Source organism: Triturus cristatus, chromosome 1_2 (genome assembly GCF_964204655.1).
Source record: "Triturus cristatus chromosome 1_2, aTriCri1.1, whole genome shotgun sequence".
Lineage (NCBI taxonomy): Eukaryota > Metazoa > Chordata > Amphibia > Caudata > Salamandridae > Triturus > Triturus cristatus.
Window position 1 is genome coordinate 319,265,661 of NC_140580.1, and position 17,780 is coordinate 319,283,440.

The 17,780-nt window shown below is 43.6% G+C and overlaps 1 protein-coding gene across 1 annotated transcript in view; it reads left to right on the forward strand.

Moving 5' to 3' along the window:
* WNT8B (Wnt family member 8B) overlaps window positions 1–17,780 on the forward strand; it is a 542,910-nt gene that overhangs the window by 346,226 nt on the left and 178,904 nt on the right. The window contains exon 3 of the mRNA XM_085603883.1: window positions 7,823–7,961. Within this exon, the coding sequence (XP_085460009.1) occupies window positions 7,823–7,961 (139 nt within the window). The remainder of the gene's footprint in view (window positions 1–7,822; window positions 7,962–17,780) is intronic.

Here is a 17,780-nt window from a genome sequence, read left to right on the forward strand (position 1 = left end):
GCTGCTTGGCTAAACACTCATAAGGATCCAAAGGCGAGACCTATTGGCTAAGCATTGCTTGTTTATTTATCTTGCCTTCTCATCAAATAAAGGTATTTCCTAGGTGGAAACATCTCTGATTTTTGCCTTTTGCCTTCTGTATCCCATTCCCCACCTTCCATCCATAAAAACTTCCAGCTAATACAGGAGGCCTGCCCACTATTAGAGGATTATTTTGCGAGCAAGGATGGCCAAGGATGAAGCATCACACCTAGGGTGGTGTGTGTGCCCATTATATACAATTTTTTGTAATTGTCTGCAATCAAGATTGGACTGACCGGACCAGGCATTGGGCATTTCTCCAGGAGGCTAGAAGGGTGGGAGGGACAGTCTTATTAATGGGGCTGGTTTTGTAGTAGTACAGCAGTTTTAAAAGCACTGAAAAGTTCATTGATATTCAGCAGTTTTCGGTAACGATAAAAGTGTCAAGTTAACTCTGGTGATTAATGTACCTGCTTGCCTAGGGGCAGTTTTGACTCATCTAAGGTAGCGCAGAAGGTTAATCTGCCTGCTATGAAGAACGTGTACTATGCATATCAAAGAACAATATTGTATGTGCATAGCTCATTGGGTAACTGCTCTTGTTACACAATTCTTTTGTTACTGTGCAGTTCATAAGTTACAATCATAATCTAGCACAGTGAGCTATGAACTGCCATCAAAGAGCTGCATGCAAGCTACATGGTACACTTTAGAAAGTGATAGCTTTTCCTGGTTTTTTATCATCCTGATGTGGCTAAAAAAGGTTTGTTTAGGTAGAAATAAATGCTTATGACTAAAGTCAACCCTAACCACTGTGTTATTTCTGGATCCTGAGTTTGTGCTTCTCCAGACCAAGGACTCTTAAAAAGTGTTTACCAGTATGGATGGTGTGTGAATGCTACACCTTGTAGTTCCTTTTGCCTTATGTAACCTTTTCTATATACTGATTTACACATGTGTGATTCATTATCTCTGTATTTGTGTGATATAAAGTGTTCTGACACCCTACACTGGTATGAGAGGTGCTATACAACAAATTAAATACATGTGAGAGAGGGGCTTTGGAGAAATGAGAGGCACTGTTGGAGGGTTGGAATCATTGAAGAGCCCCAACAAAGATTGTTGTATACTGGTGCACAGTAAGGTCATCATTTACTATGCTTTGCAAACTAATACATTTGAATATATAATTTCAAATATGTTGCAGAATACACCATTTTTCCCAACATTTCTTGGGCAAAACTCCTCTTTGTTGTGGTCAAGCTCACGCGCTGCACTCATATTACTCTGGTCCTATCCATATCTTATGTCACAGAGGTAATTGAGACCTTCCAAAATAGGGTATTCCCCAGATGTGACCCCATTTCTTATGTTTAGTTTGCTTTGTTGTGATTTAGATTGTGTTAGGAGGATGCAAACTTAGACAGCCCAAACACCCCTCTCATTGCTCCAACCCCCTTTTTAAAGGGTTCACAGGTTGTGTTTACAAATACCCTACCACAAAAAGGCTCCATCGTGTTTAGTTCTCCCAAGACCCTGCAGTCCAGAAAGAAAGGATCTACATGGCTTGACCTAACTGGGTGAGAGGGGTGTAGTCTGTGGTGTCGCTGTCAGTAGTCTGTGGCTTCAGGAACAGGATTGACGCAACTGCCACTCACCAGCGATTTCGAGATTGAGGTGGGGCGAGATTGAGGTGGGGTTAAGAACAGAATGGGGAAGCTGCAAGGAGTGTGCAAGCCAGGCTAGCTCTGTGGTGAAGCCACAGCTGGGCAAGGAGGTACTCTTCAAGTAGGAGATAGCAGGATGGGAATGGTCTTTACTCTATAGCTAAGTGTATCAGCGTTGGCTTGTCTTCACAATCACACTAGATTGATTCTTGTTGTGCCACCTGCAGAGCTACAGAATGCAAAAGATGATGAACTTGAATGTGCTTGGAGTAATTTACCATTTGCTGATATTAATTCAAGCTCTGCATGTATACATTGGTAATTCTATAGCACAAACCTAGTCAAAAAGTTGTGGAGCACTGTACAAAGGCAAAGAAAAACATAAAATCAACGTGTAATAGAGAGGAAGTCGGGTTGAGAACGGTTAATGGATGTAATGTAGTGGTCTTTAAAGAGGTGAGTCTTCAACTTATTCTTAAACCCAAGCAGTGTTGAAGTGGTCCTGATGAATGTAGGAATATTGTTCCAGATGCTGGGGGCATAGATGTTTTTTATACTTCTTAGTCTGCAGTCAGATGGCTGTGAGAGCGTCGAGAACCACCAGAGATGGTGTGGTTGCCTGCAAGGTATGCCAGAGTGCGGGCCATGATAGATTTGTAAATGTTTCAGCAGGTTTTGGTTACAGCCTTCAGTTTTGTTTGCACTTCACAGTTAATTGCTGGACAGACAATTTAATATTGTTCTCATTTGCATATCAGTAACTGTGGTTCTGGCAAAAAACCTCAGTAAATTCACCAGTTTGGCTGCACTGTGAATTTAAATGCTTCATCAGCTCTGCAAGGCGAGTTTCAAACATGTCACTTCAATAAAAGACATTTTTATGTTCAGTCCAGAGTACTGTTTAGTTGAACAAAAAAGAGTCTGTTTTTAATATGGCTCAGAGTCATGAATCGTATTGCTCTGTTTCTAGGTAAATGTATTGCAAAGTTAATTTCCTACAGTGCATTCACTGTGTTAAGGCACTGCTTCTCAACTCACCTCAGTGCAGTGATAAAGATGGTTTAGTATGAGAGTGCAGAACTTGTGAGCAATATTCCCTGTCACTTGGGGCCAGGAGATTCTCCCTGTGCGGCTAAGCTCTGGAATAAACTGCCACTTCCTATAAAGCTTCAATCTAACCTTCAGCTTTTTAGGAAGAGTCTGAAAACCTGGCTGTTTACAGCTGCATAGGCCTCTCAACTATAGTGCACCTTTTCCTGCCCACACGCCCCAGCGCCTAGCCGCCTCGGCAATCGAGCGCTATACAAGCATATAAACATAAACAAACATAAACATACTGATTGACTGATCTGGGCTTGGGATTGTGCCCGTCTAGTTACTCAAACTCGGCATTCTCCTACAATTCTGTAGCCACTCTGAACCCTGGTTGCCTGCTCATGTCTTCTTTGACCCCTTGCCTAAACCCGTTAATCTATTTTAGTGCTTATACATTTTTGCATTTTTGCCATCTTCCCAATGGCCAACCCGGTCCAAGCCTCATGCATATGCCCATTACTGAAGAAAACAAACCTGGACCCGCTGAACCCCGGCAACTACAGACCAATTACAAATGTGCCTTTCCTGGGCAAACTGATAGAAAGAGCAGCATTTGCCCAGATGCCACAATTCATTTAAGAAAATGCCATACTTTCAGACTTCCTAACAAGATTTCATCCAGGAAGAGGCACAGAATCTGCCCTTGTTGTCATCTGGGATGACCTTAAGAACACAGTTGACCGGAGCGGGGTTGCTGCACTACTTCTCTTGAATTCTCAGCTGTATTTGACACGGTTGACCAAGACACTCTAGTATACAGACTCTACGAAGCTGGGATAGAGGGAACTGCTCTTAACTGGATCACATCCTACCTTCACAACAAAACTAATGTAATCCATACCCCTCCTTTCCTTTCCAAACAGTACTTCACAAAAGCAGGGGTACCCCAAGACTCTATTTCTCACCAATGCTTTTCAACATTTACATGAAGTCATTAGCAGCACTGATCAATCAATTTCACCTCCCATGCTATAACTATGCAGATGACACACAAATACTCCCAAAGACACTGATTTTCAGTTGTCTCAGAGTCTTGGATCAATAGATGACACGGAGCTATCTTAAATTGAAGGCTTCCAAAATGGATATACTCATGTGTGGCGATTGGAAAAATTATGACCCACTCGCAACATAGCCTGATGATCTGGGAAAGCCGCCTAAAGCATCAAAGGAAGTAAGAAACCTTGGAATTACCATGGACTCCGAATTATCAATGAATGGCCAAGTGGACAAAATAGCAAGATCAAGCTTCGTTACTATGAAAACTCTGTGATGCATCTTCCCCCCCTGGGACAAGGTCCAGGCTACCATTTCTCTTGTTCTGTCTAAACTCGATTACGCCAATAGCCCCTACCACGGATCACCTTTAACAACTATGAAAAGACTACAACGGATTCGGAACCCTGCTGCTATTATAAACAGCATGTACTCTTACATACAAAGCCACAATCCCATATCTCCCCTGCCTTGAATGCCCTACATTGGTTACCGGTTACCAGAAGATCCACATTCAAGCTGATTTGTATAACCCACAAAGGGATACATGGAACAGGATCGCTCTTCATCAGGAATAAAATCACCAAATACATTCAACAAAGGAACCTCCCCTCTAGATTGGCAACTCGCATCAAAATCCCACCGTACAAGAAAAAAAACGTAGGTGGCACATTCTTCTCTGTTCAAGCATCAAACTATAGAACTCTTTACCCCCAAACATAAGATCCACTGATAACCACCTTATCTTCAGAAAAGTACTCAAGAGTTGGCTCTTCCACACATAACCACCATATTCAAACATAAATAAACAGCATATCCCTCTGTATATAAGCATTTATTTGGACTATAGATGTGTACCTACATATGTGTATTGCTTGGTAAGCGTGTATAATAATTATGTTTTAAAGATATATATATTGGTTAGTTCTGCTTAACAAATGTAGATATTACTTATACTTACATTATTCTATGTTTAACATGTATATAAGTGACTGCATAAATAAGTAAATCTATAATCATAACTATTTCTCTACAATTGCTTCACTAGTGAATTAAAAAACAAAATCAAAGTACAGCAATACTTGAAAGCCAAGGGTTTATTAAATACAACTTTAATCTACATATATTACCTTCCTTATACATATATACCTTTCCATGTACTTATGTATCCTCATATTAATTACTTTGCTTCAAATTCAACATTTCCAATGCACTACCCTATATCTCACCCTATATCTCTCTCAATATATCCTCTACCTCAACTCTCTCACTCAACCGAAACCCCATACCACTACTATGATCCCCAAAATAACCCTTTTTAGACTCTTCCCTCCTCTACCCCTCCTTGTGTCATCTCATACCACTTTTACTATTCAGATCTCCCAAACAAACCTTTATTAACCCTTCCCCCGGACTCTTCTATGTTATATTAGAAACACAGAGGAAATTGATTTGAGAGCTACCCACCTAAGGCCACACCTTCTTATGTGGGTAAAGTAGAAAAATAAAAAATACAGCTTTTTAGATTTTTTAGAGAAAAATATGGAGCGAACAATATGTTTTCAGATTACGTTTTTGCGGTGGAGGCTTAATGGAGGGGATTAGCAGATATATTAAAAAGATCCTCAGATTCTCAATATAACCACCAAAAGATAAGGCTGTCAAAGATAAATGTGAATACGATGGCTGGCAAAATGTACTGACACTTGATACATAGTATTTTAAAAGTGAGTTTAAAGTGACATTTTTGCCACAGGAAAACTAACAAAAAGTCCCCTCCTCTAGGTTTAGGATACAGTCTAAGAAAACACAATTAAGGAGATCTATGTATGGCCTAATTTGTTGTAAGTGGGTAGTAGAAAGACTTGTCACAGTGTGCAGAAAACACTTATTTTTCTGTGCCTTTTAAATTTGTGAAGCAAGCCAGAAAATAGCAGAACCCCTTACTGTCGAAAGGTGACATAACAAAAATGTTCAGAGGACACACAGTATATTTACGCAGGTGTAAATTATGATGACGAAATGCTCTTTGTTGAAGACTTAGGGCCTTATTACGATGTCAGGCGGACGATCGTCCACCTGACTCCGTTGCGGAAAGGAACTACCCGACCTCAGGTCGGCGGTTTTGACCTCAGTATTTTGGTGCGACTGCCCATGGTTCGGTCGTAAACCTCCATTTCTTAATGGAAGCTTATGTGGCGGGCGGAAAAGGCCCGCAGCACAAGCTTCCAATGAGAAACAGAGCTTTTTAAACATTACTGCGCTGTGTGGCAGGCACCATGCGGTGCCTGCCACAAGGTGCAGGGATGTTTAGAGGGGCACCATAGGTGCCCCCCAGGCCATCATCCTAATATGGCGGTTTGACTGTAACTTACCATGTTGGGCGGAAAGCTTCCGACCGCTGGTCGGAGGCTTTTTCTGCCCGGCATCGTAATGAGTTCCTAAATGGTGCTTAATTCCAACATGAGATGTTTTATCTGATTGTTATGTAAAGACAAAAATTGAATGTAGCATTTCAAATCTGATGGTTTTTGGTCTACATAATTACTGTAAACCTTTTGATCAGCACACTTTGTAGAAATTCCAAATTGGCTGTGCCATTTTCGTTTTCAGTCTGCTATGTGACACCACCTAAGCAATTTCTTCATATATTTCAATTTTATGTACATAACACACATCTGATCCGACAAAATGAGCATAGAGCAGTGGTCTTCAAACTTTTTAAAGTCGGGCCCACTGTAAAAAAAGAACCAAAAAAAACACATCACACCCCCTGAAGGTTTAAGAGTTATTCTGATAAATTTGCAATGTTTAAATATGTCTACCATATTTAAATAGTGCAGTTACGTTCTGTTACCCCTTTTAAAAATGCAATCAAATACATGATTGCCATACATACTATTCTGGTCAGCCAGGTCTTATTAGAGTGTACAAGCATCCACAGAGTGATTATCAGTAGTGATGGGAGGGGGATCCTTTAAGGAGTATTTGGAGTCCCTTCTCTTTTGACACCTACTCCTAGTCAGTATATAAATGACAAAAGGTGTTTGTGATGGCCCATTACAGAGTGACTTACTGAGACTCCTTTTTTCCACTTGAAACAAAGCAGTTTTATCAGCATGATGCTTCTCTTGGTCAGAGCCTGGCACCCCCACCCCTGGGATCAATTAAGGCCCCCAAGGCGGGCCTGCCCCCCAGTTTGAAGACCTCTGGCATAGAGTGAGATGTGTCTGAGTCACATCAGTATCCTACCAGCTATTAAGGCAATCTTTTGAGTTTGACTACAAAAGTTGTGCCATTCAACAAAAAGCATTCAGTTTATTGAACTTCATTTTCTGTTTTATAGTGTTTAACTCTAACGTGAAAAATACCATAGCATTATGGCAAATTAGGTGAAATCTTCAGCCAATTACTTATACTCTCCTGACAGCTAGCATCTATAATGTATGAGCTATGAACAACATATTCTCTTGCATTTTTTTTATATGTTTTTACCCGGATGTATCTTATGCAGTTATTTATTACATTAAAGATATTTTCTGTTGACAGTTTAGTTTTAGTTTTGAACTTGACACTGAGACCTAGAAAGTGAGTACTTCAGGCATGGGGTTGGTGGAATGCTCCCATTCAGAACCCTAGAGGGAAATTGCGGACTTTATCTGCCACATTTATGCATTTTGGATTCACTGGCAGAGAACTCTGCAGCCCCCACCAATAAATTGTTCACAAATTATGTAAAACAATTGGCCATTGTTATGCATGCTTATTTCATGCTAGCCAACATGATAACCACATGCATTTTGCCCTGGGACTTTCTCGCAGCACTAATCAAGGAGCATGGGATTGGCAGATTGAAGTGAGTTGGAATGTACTACATACCATTACTTTGGCAGAGCAGAATCCTTAGTCGATTCCACCCATGGATGGATCATGTAACCCTTGCCTAATGCAGAAATGTACTAGATAGAAAACGATATGGTCTTATGTAAGTTTAAAAAATAATGTCACATTGTAGCCATTGTAGTTTTGTTCTTGCTTTCCAGGCCTATTTGATCTACTCCAGCAGTGTGGCAGCTGGGGCACAGAGTGGCATTGAGGAGTGCAAATACCAGTTTGCCTGGGACCGGTGGAATTGCCCAGAGAGAGCCTTGCAGCTCTCCAGTCACAGTGGTCTTCGTAGCGGTAAGTGACATTTAATTTTGTGCGTTATTTAGAGCTTGGTGGACAGGATACTCAGTCACAAATGTGTTGGATATATAAGTGCATTATAACCTATGGCACTTGTAATACGGCAAACAGGATATACGTCATGTTTGATGGAGTAGCCCAACAGCAAATTCTTAATAAGGTTTTTAGTACCTTCCTCAACTTTAACTTCTCTTCTACAATACCATCTACACATATGATTATATTAAACAACATCATCTGCTTCACTCTGCTGATTTAATAGAGAATTGAGGACTTAAAAATTCTGAAAGTAGCAATGATGGCTTGGATGATCTTGAAAACTCTTTATTTAAGTTGACTGTCGTGATGAATGGTGTATCAGTACAGCCTCTAGGAAGCTCATTGATTTTAGGACATTCCCATGGATTAAAACAATCTTAAATTTAGCTAATCAACACATTTAATAAACAAGACTACATAACAGAAGGGGCTGGAAAAGTAGTACCTGATTTCCATTGTTACTTAGGCCCAATTGAAAAAGGTCTTGTAGCCCGAAACGATATTATGAGCCATGCAGTACCATATGTGAAATTACTATCTGGACAAATCCATCAGGTGAAACCAGGTGGAATTTATCCCAGCAAAAGGGTGTGGAATTTGAGACTAGCATACAGAATTCGGTGCATTATCACCAATTTCTGCATGTTATTCCCCATTCCATCCAAAGCCTTAGGGCTTATCTGTAATCCCACAGTAAATCTAAATTCTGGAAGTATAGCTATCCACAACATCAGTAATACTGGGTGCAGAATTATCATACCACAATTACATATTGACGGCGATGTGAGCCTAAGTCACCTTTTCCGAAACAACCATACATTTAGGCAAATGTCTTTCTCACTAATTCTGATTCTTCCAAATACTATCAATTGTCACAAAGCCACATGCTTTTTTTGTTCTCTTGATAAATTTGCCAATTTTGCTGATTTCCAAAGCCACTATTGTTTCCTATTTTGTATTTCAAGAATGGTTCAAACCATATATTCTTAGTCTCACTCATTCAAAGTACACCATCCTTTCTTCTTTTTTTGCAGTTTTTTATAGCACGGACCTAATCACAGAATGTTGAGCAGAGGCAGCGATTCAACGTTATTCCCCATGTTCTAAGGTCAGCAGTTTTTGCCACTGTTAGACCTGGCATCTTTGCCGTTGCTTCCCCTGTATTTTGCCTCTGCCTCCTGTATTTTTTATGTTATGCTGGACTTCATTTTTGCTGGTTTATGTACTCTGGGCACTTTAACTCGGCTGATCAGTGCTAAAGTGCAAGTGCACCTTGTGTAAATTATGATTCTAATTGGTTAGCCATGATTGGCATATTTGATTTACTAGTAAGTCCATAGTAACGTGCACTATGTGTGCCCGGGCCTATACATCAAATGCTACTAGTGAGCCTGCAGCACTGGTTTTGCCACCACATGAGGAGCCCCGTAACTTGTCTCAGCCCAGTCATTGCAGTGTCTGTGAGTGCAGGACCTGCTGTGGGGTCGGTGTGTTCCCAGGGGCGTAGCTTGGGCAGTAAGATTGGGAGGGGGGTGGGGTGAGCTTCAGGTTTTTCAACAATCACGCTGGCACATAATGTTAAAATACATTATAGGACAAGCAGGGCGCATAGAAGGGATTTTAGGGGCAGTAGACTTGGAGGAATGTGGATTGGTAGGGGGCACTAAGTGAGTGAAAAAACCATATTTTGTAAACTAGCCAACATTTTTAAAGACTTTTTAAAACAGAGAGAGTGTGCTAGCATTTTAGTCTGTGTGTATGTCAAAATTCCTGGTGAAATCCGACAGAAACCTAACCATACCCGACTGAAAGCACCTGCACCCAACTATTTATCAGAAAATACATTTATTAAGGGGTGTAATGCCCCGCTCCCTCCCCCCCAAAACTACGCCCTTGTGTGTTCTCATCTGCTGGGGCAAGTGAATCTGGGCGCCTAGCCTGGGCATCATCCACTAAAGCGGCTCAAAGTGACCACGGCATTGACCGCGGAGAGCATCCCTGACCTTTCATAGCCAAGCCGTGGAAACGTGGCATGTGCCCATGGACTGGGGCTAGAAGCCCTCCTCCCAGAATCCCCCTCTGTCCCTAAATACCCCACAGTCATCTATTTCAGAAAGTTGGTTCTCGTGCACGCCAGGGCAGCCAGTGTTCAGGTCTTCAGCATAATGTCTGCTCTGTCCAGACCCCAGGCACGTGGGGGTCTGGACACTGTGGTCCTGCATCTCAAAGAACCCCCAGGGTCTTAGGGTTTGGTTTGGGGTAGATGTTATGGAGGGGGCAGGCACCCGGCCGCACCACAGCTGGTTTTGGTGCTGTGACCTTCCTCAGATAGAAATAGTGTCCATTTGTCACATTTTGAAATTCTGGAAGAGCCAGGAGGTGGTAGTATGATGCAAGGGTGTGCAAAAACCATCTGTGTTGTCTTTGTTTTTCCAATGGCAACCCTACCTTTTTTTTTGTCTTTCAAATAACTTAAAAATAGGTTAGATGGCTCTTAAAATAGTTCTGAAGTGATTTCTTGTATTTGTTTCCAATTCATAATTCCAGTGGTGGAGAGGGTAGACATACTGTCTTTTGTTTAATGTGTTACCTCTTGCTCTTTCACATACTCACTTTTTCTTACCAGCTATGTAATAACTAGCTTGGGTGCAACCATACTTGAGTGCAGAAGATTGCAGTGCAAGCAGAACCAGCCATAGATTGGCCATGTAGTTATACCTGGAACATAGGAGACTGCAGCAGCAACTGAAACTCTCACCCCCGCCACCCCCCACTCAACCTTTCATCTCGCCACACCAACTGGCTGCGGTGGTCCAACTTTTAAAAAGGACAAATTTATCACAGTATTTCTGGAACAACTCATTAAAGTAGAAAGACTAATGTGTCCTAGGATAAATATATTAGTGAAATGATAGATGGCGAGTGTTTTACCTTTTTTAGGTCTTGCCTATCAAAAGCCTCACACGCCATAGCGAAAACTTACAGTGGGTTTGGGGTCCACTCATGCTTGCCATTGGCTGGGATTATTGTCTTCCCATTTGCCTTCTTCTTATTCAATAGCTTGCCTTCCCCTTCTTGTGTTTGTCTCTCACCTGGAGCATAGCATCTTTACCATCCATTTGATTGGATGACTTCATTTATTCTTTTGCTGTTCACATTCAGAGAACTACTTTATTTTTTTCATTCAGCCCTCTGTGATAGTGCATGTGTTTTTCAGTGTGCTGCTCCCTCGCCCACACCCCCCGGTGCACTTTATACCCCACCCAAGCTCTCATTTACTTTAGCCATCCTACATTGTATTCATTTTTTTTGTCCTCCTGCACGCCCAGCCTAAAGGGCCTGTGTGACTTTTTAATATGTGTTATGTTTTTTTTACTGCATTATTTTTCGAGGGCCTGGGAGTTGCCTTTTGCTGCCGATCTGTCTCACAGTGTAAAAGGTGTTTGCACAACTAAAATTCTATTTAATTTATTTCTTTATTTTAACCGCTCTTAATGCCACCTGCCATCTTGGATCAGTAAATAATGTAAAGGAAAAAAGGGCAAGCACATTCATGGAGATGCACCTGTCTAGGTAAGGTATGCCGCCCTCCCACCCGTGATGCAACACTGCATCAGCTAAAACCACTGGCAAAGCCAGTGCGCCCAGAATTCAAGACCTATTGCCTTTGACAATGCTTGTTTGAAGGAAACGACCTTAGCTGAACCAACGAAAACTTGCCTGCGCTCATAGAGCATCGTGCTGTCTCCATATGCTCCTAGGCACTTGAAATAGAAATGTCAAGATGTTTCGTGTATCACACTCAAATTGGAGCGGTTGTCTGTTTACGAGCGGCAGGGTGAAGTAGAGGGGTTGGCACACTTTGATTTGTCCAAGATCACACAGAGTGATGAACTAAGGGATGGTGAATAACACATCTGGTCGCCTACGTCTTTAGCTGACAGTTTACCCACTAAGCCTCCTATCCTCTAGAGAGTAAATGAATGATTGCACAAGAGGTGGCCAAGGGCACAAAGGATAATTGTATGGGCCACCGGGGAATGCAACACCAGCTTCTTGCCAACAATGGGGCCAATTACACCGCTCATTCCTGCCAGGGCCTTGCCAAGTCTTTGTAGGAGGACAGGAGAGAGCTGTTCTCTTCCAACCGCAGCCCTGAAGGATCCGCTGTGCTGGTGTTGTACAGGTGATGGGCGGAGCAGGTATGTAAGGGATATGTTTGTGTTTTTGAATAGGATTTCTGCACGACAGGTGAGGCGGCTGACTGATGGATCTGGTGATTTTGACATCAATGGGGAGTGGATCTGAAGGGCCCATGGATCTGGACAGGTCTGACAGACATCATACCAAGGCTGATAAGGTTGGGGAACAACCAGTCGCATGTTCAGTATGTAGAGGTGTAGGGTGGTCAGGAATGGGTCTCGCCTGGCTAAGGTTGCGTAACAAGAGGGATTCCTTGAGGAATAAGGAATGGTCTCCTTGATGGATCCACCCCACCACTTCCCACTGGCCACCGTGCTCCACCATCCCTGCAGGTCACTAGCCTCTTTTGGTTCAACAATGTTATAGTCTTAAACTTTCTCAGACCAGGACCAGCTGGATGACCACATCCGTGGCAGTTGCCTCTGACCAAAGAGATTGCCCAAGCAGTGCTTAATTTGTGCTGGTGTTTGCAGGTGGTGGGCACCGGCATTCATTTTTGCACACTGGAACTTATTTTTCATCATCAGACTTCAGCCCAAGCCAGCGAGGGAGGCAGAAAAGGGTGAAAGAAAAGGGAGAGAATTTTCTTTTTGTGAGAAATGAAGCTAGCAGGAATGAACAAGCATTGAAAATGCAATAGGTCTCTCCTTTGATTAAGTTAAAGCCATTTGCTTTGCTAATGGTATTGTATAGCAAAGCAAATGGCTTTATCTTAATAAAAGGCAAGACCTATTGCATTTTTAATGCTTGTTATTCTGTACTTTTTACAAAGCGTTGAGAAGACTTTAGTTACAGCCTGTGTTGTAGAATACGATATAAAAAGTTGTAATGACACGTTGTTATTGTTGTGTAAAAATACAGAAATGGGGCAACGTCGATATTTAAACCCTGGAAATGGCACATGAAAGTAATATTGCAGTGAAACTGATGATAAATTTCATTATTTAATACATAGCATAATGCTCTTTATAAATTGTTCTAACGGCCTGCATTCTATGACATGAATTGATATTGGGCTATGGGTTTTTATAATTTGGATTATATAAATAGTGTGTCTTGAAAATGTCTTGAAAATATGCAGTGTAGATATGTGAAATAAAGATATGCTGATGGTAATGATGATGAACAGGTATATTTCTCAAAGGTCTGAAAACCTGATTTCCATTCTCGAGCTTTAGGGTAATTCTCCGCTATCTCAGCAACTACAAAAATGTTTTTTAAGATAACGTGATAGCAGATTAGAACTCTGCTCCTTAGCTCAGCTGCTTATATTTTGTTCTTCAGGCCTAAAGTAATGATTATATTCAGGATCCTATCCCTTACCCGGACAAAAGGTATTCATGCCATTCAGGCTGGGTCAGCTCAGGGGTTTTGGCCTTTTTCGCCAGGGAGCAGCGGTGAGAAGTTGGCCTGGTATCTGCTGTCCATTATTAAAGTGGGCACCTTGCACCAGTCCAAACGACCCTTATTGATGATTAGGTTAAAGACAACCTTTATTGAAAGCTATCCTAGTGGTAGCTATGGAGAGCAGCCTTCAGGCTAAGTCTCGAAGGAATGTAAAGCAGCTTGGTTTATCAGATTATAACCTCCTGAATGACCAAATGAAAGGAGAACCGCACAAGGAATATATGAAATATATGTATTTATTACTAAACACTCTCTACTAACCTCTTTATGAGATTAGAGAACAAAGCACACAATATTAAATCACTAGAATGACAGTAAATAGCACAATACACAGTGGGCTCCAGTGGGAGACCAAACCATATACTAAGAAAGTGGTATAACAACCACGACTTGACAAGACACAGTGCCTAGAGCACGTAGAATCGCTGGGACCCCAAGGAACCACCCAAAGTAGTGACACAGGGGACCCACGGAGGACGGGTGCAGTGTGAGAACACAAACACAGACGCGAGCTCCGTACAACTCTATGGGAAAGTGGCGGTTGGAATTTTAAAGATTAAGGACACTTCGGAGAGGACTTCAAGCAAACCCTTTGGAACATAGAAGGTTCTAAGGTCAGCACCCTTGTGAGTACCGAGGTACCCGTGTTACCTATCCCAGAGGAGCCGGGTGCATAGGGGTCAAGTGGTGTCGGGAACGCTCGTTGATTTCAATGGCGTGATGCGAAGAAGTGCTACTGCCGGGAAGATGAAAAGTGTCCGGTGTGATCCAAGCCTGGATCGGAGCTGAGAAGAACCTGAAAGCAGAGGGAACAGAGTCTGGGTCACTTCACAGTGACCAGGGGCACGATAGATGAATGCCCACCGATGTCGGGTGTTTCAGGTGAGAAGAGGTGAAGCTTGACTCTGCAGCCACGGGGACCAGGAGACGTGTACGATGACCAATGTCCGGAGGTGAGCTGCCCCACAAAGGATGTCGAGTGCTGGGGGGCCAGTGTCCGGATTAAACACTAACAAGCCTTGGCAACTGCAACCCACGCGGGTAGAGGAACGATGCTTTGGTGAAGACCAGCAAGGTCCTGGGGACTCTCCAAGCTATGGAGAGTCAGGGCACATCTGGAGCAACCAGGAAAGTCCATGGAAAGCCAAAGTTACCTTCACAGGGACCCACAGGTCGACAGACCAGGGATCGCAAAGGGACCTCGAGCTGAATCACAAAATACCAGCCCAAGGAACACTCGTGGAGTGTAGGCCGGAAATCGTCAGTGGAAATACTGCTCGGGGTCCGGACTACAAGTAGCCCAAAGCACAGCCTCGAGGGTCGCCAAAAAGCATATGCTGCTGCAAATGTACACAGTGCACAGGGGTTCGGGTTGCATGGTCTCCACGAAGGATACGGGCCTCAGAATTGCTGAGAGTACAGATCAACCTCAGAGACCTCGGGAACCCACCTCCTGTGTTGCAGAAATCTTCGGATTCCTCAGGAGCTTCAGAGATGCAAACTGGTCAGATGCGTTTCAGGTGCCTGCCTTGCAGGGGAGTTACTCCTTTACTCCAAGTGAGATTTTTCAGTCATCCAGCGTCGTGAGATCGTCAAAGTACTTGGTTTCTGTAGCAGAGTTTAGTCCAGGTAAAATCTAAAGTCCTGTAGTCAGGGGTTCCTACTTTATACCCAAGGAAGGGCTGGGACAAACTCTGGGGACCCACCTATGGGAGGGTCAGGACAGAGGGGTGGCTACACCTATGTCCTTTGTCCAGTTTTGCTCCAGAGCAGGAGCAAATGGCTCCTGCAACCCGTTTGAGCTGGACTATGCACAGGGACACCAAAAGTGCCCCCAGTGCAGACATCAAAGCACTCTCAGAGTGCACCCATCCTGCCCCAATACACTAAAGCCTGTCTGGGAGGTGGTCACACCTCCCTGTGATAGGAAACCTTTTGTCAGGCCATCCTCTGCTCGAGTTTTGACCGTGTCTGTGGCTGGCAGCATCCATTTTGTGATGCCAGGTTCTGTAAAGCTGGTACCGGGTGTACCTGTGTTGTCATATTTCTCCCTCTAGGAGGGTGGAATCATACTTCCCCCGCCAGTTACTGGCACCCTGCCTTCAGGATTGATAAGGCCTGCCATAGGGGTGACTGATAGGTTTATATGAGCAGTGATATAGGATAGATATAGTGAACCTATATCTAAGTAAGGGGTGCATGCACCACCTCACACAGGCTGCTGTAGCAGACCTGTGGTGTCATTTTGAATGGTCTCCCAGGGGTGGCATAATACATGCTGCAGCCCCTGAGAGGCCTCTGGGGTACCTATGCCCTGGGTACATAGTACACCATATACTAGGGACTAATAAGGGTACCCCAGAATCCAATCTGGAATGTACCTAAAGTACATGCAATCAATTTAGAGGCGAAAGCAGCTAGACTGGGGTCCTGGATAGCAGGATCCCAATCAATCTAAGTCGAAAACAGTGAAACATCAGCAAAAAGTGGGGGTAACTATAAGAAGCAGATCCTACTCTCCTACATCAGCGTAAGTTTCAATTATGCATAATGGGCAATCATGCCAGAACTATGGGCCTGATTACGATGGCGGTGAACCCGCCACCAGCAGGCTGCCGGTGGTCGGTTCACCGCCATTGTAAGGCCAATTTCCGTCCGCCACATTGTGATGGCGGGCAGTGTGCGTGTGGACCAAAAGCCTGTCCGCCACGGGTCTGACAGCAGCAATCGGTACAATTGCCTGTCAGTCCGCGCATATCCACAGAATGGTGCACCATCTCCCAGATTAGGATGCTGCATCCCCGCCAGCCTTTCCATGGAGGTTCAACCACTATGGAAAGGCTGACGGGGATGTACTTTGGGGGCCTTTTGAGGGCCCCCCTTGTGCATGGGCTGATTGTTTGTACACTTGGGGGGCACCTATGTGCCCCCCCTACATTTCCCCGCACCATGTGGCAAGTACCACATGGTGCCTGCCACGTAGTGCAGGGACGTTGAAACAGTGCATTTTTAACATTGCGGCTGGTGCTGCAGCCAGCAGCACCCACCGCAATGTTAAACGTGCCATTTGCGCCGCCGTGGTGGCGGTCGCATCGTAATGTCATTTGCGGGACCGCTGCCGTATATGCGGCCAGTCCCAATCCCCGGGACAATGGCGGACGGACTGAAGTCCATCCACCATCGTAATGAGCCCCTATGTCATTAATCATAGTAGCTCATAATCATGCTTCACAAACCATACATCCTAGGAGAATCGCAAAGTGAGTTATATCGTCTAAGAGGGAAGTGGAGGAAAAACTGTAGCAGCAACGCACCAGTAAACATTCATCACATTTCTTACATAGTGAACTGTACCTACAAAACTCTAGAATCAACTTTTAGCAAAAGTCTTCTTTCCAGGCAGCTGGGCATTCTGTTTACACACAGGTGCATTACCCCAGCCCAAACCATCAAACTATGTTGCAAGACTTTCCTCTCCCTCACAGATGATTTTTCCATAGACCACAAACAGATGGTCTAGTGGAACGGTACAACAGGACCCTAAAATCGGTCCTCCGGAAAATGCTCCAGAATGATGGGAAGGAGTGGGACCAACTGCTCCTCCTCGCCCTTCATGTGATCAGGAGCCAAGTACAAAGCTCACTAGGGTGCTCCTCATTCGAAATGTTAAACGGGAGACAACCCAGGTCACTATTGGAAATCACCAAGGAGGCCTGGGAAAGGGTGGAGGCGGAGGAACCTCGGAGGTTCCTCGAATATACACAAAACCTGAAAAATAAGATAGGGAAGCTACAAGACTTGGCGTTTTCCAGGCTAGAAAAGAAACAGAAGAAGCAGAAGGCCCTGTACGATAAAGGAAATAAATGGAGGAGATTGCAAATCGATGATTAGGTCCTTGTCCTGTTGCCCTCATCGACCTGTAAGTTCAGGTCCGAATGGGTGGGTCCCTATAGAATAGTTGGTACTATAGGTAAAACGAGCTATAGAGTTCAATTAAAACCCTCTAGAATCCAGACTTTTCACATTAATCCATTAAAAAAATGGTTAGGGCCCCTACCTGCAACAGCTCATTTCATCATGCCTTCCTTACAACAGTCACAACACACACTAGAAGAATTAGTGGTAAATACAGACTTAACGGAGGGATAAAAAGCATACCCTTGA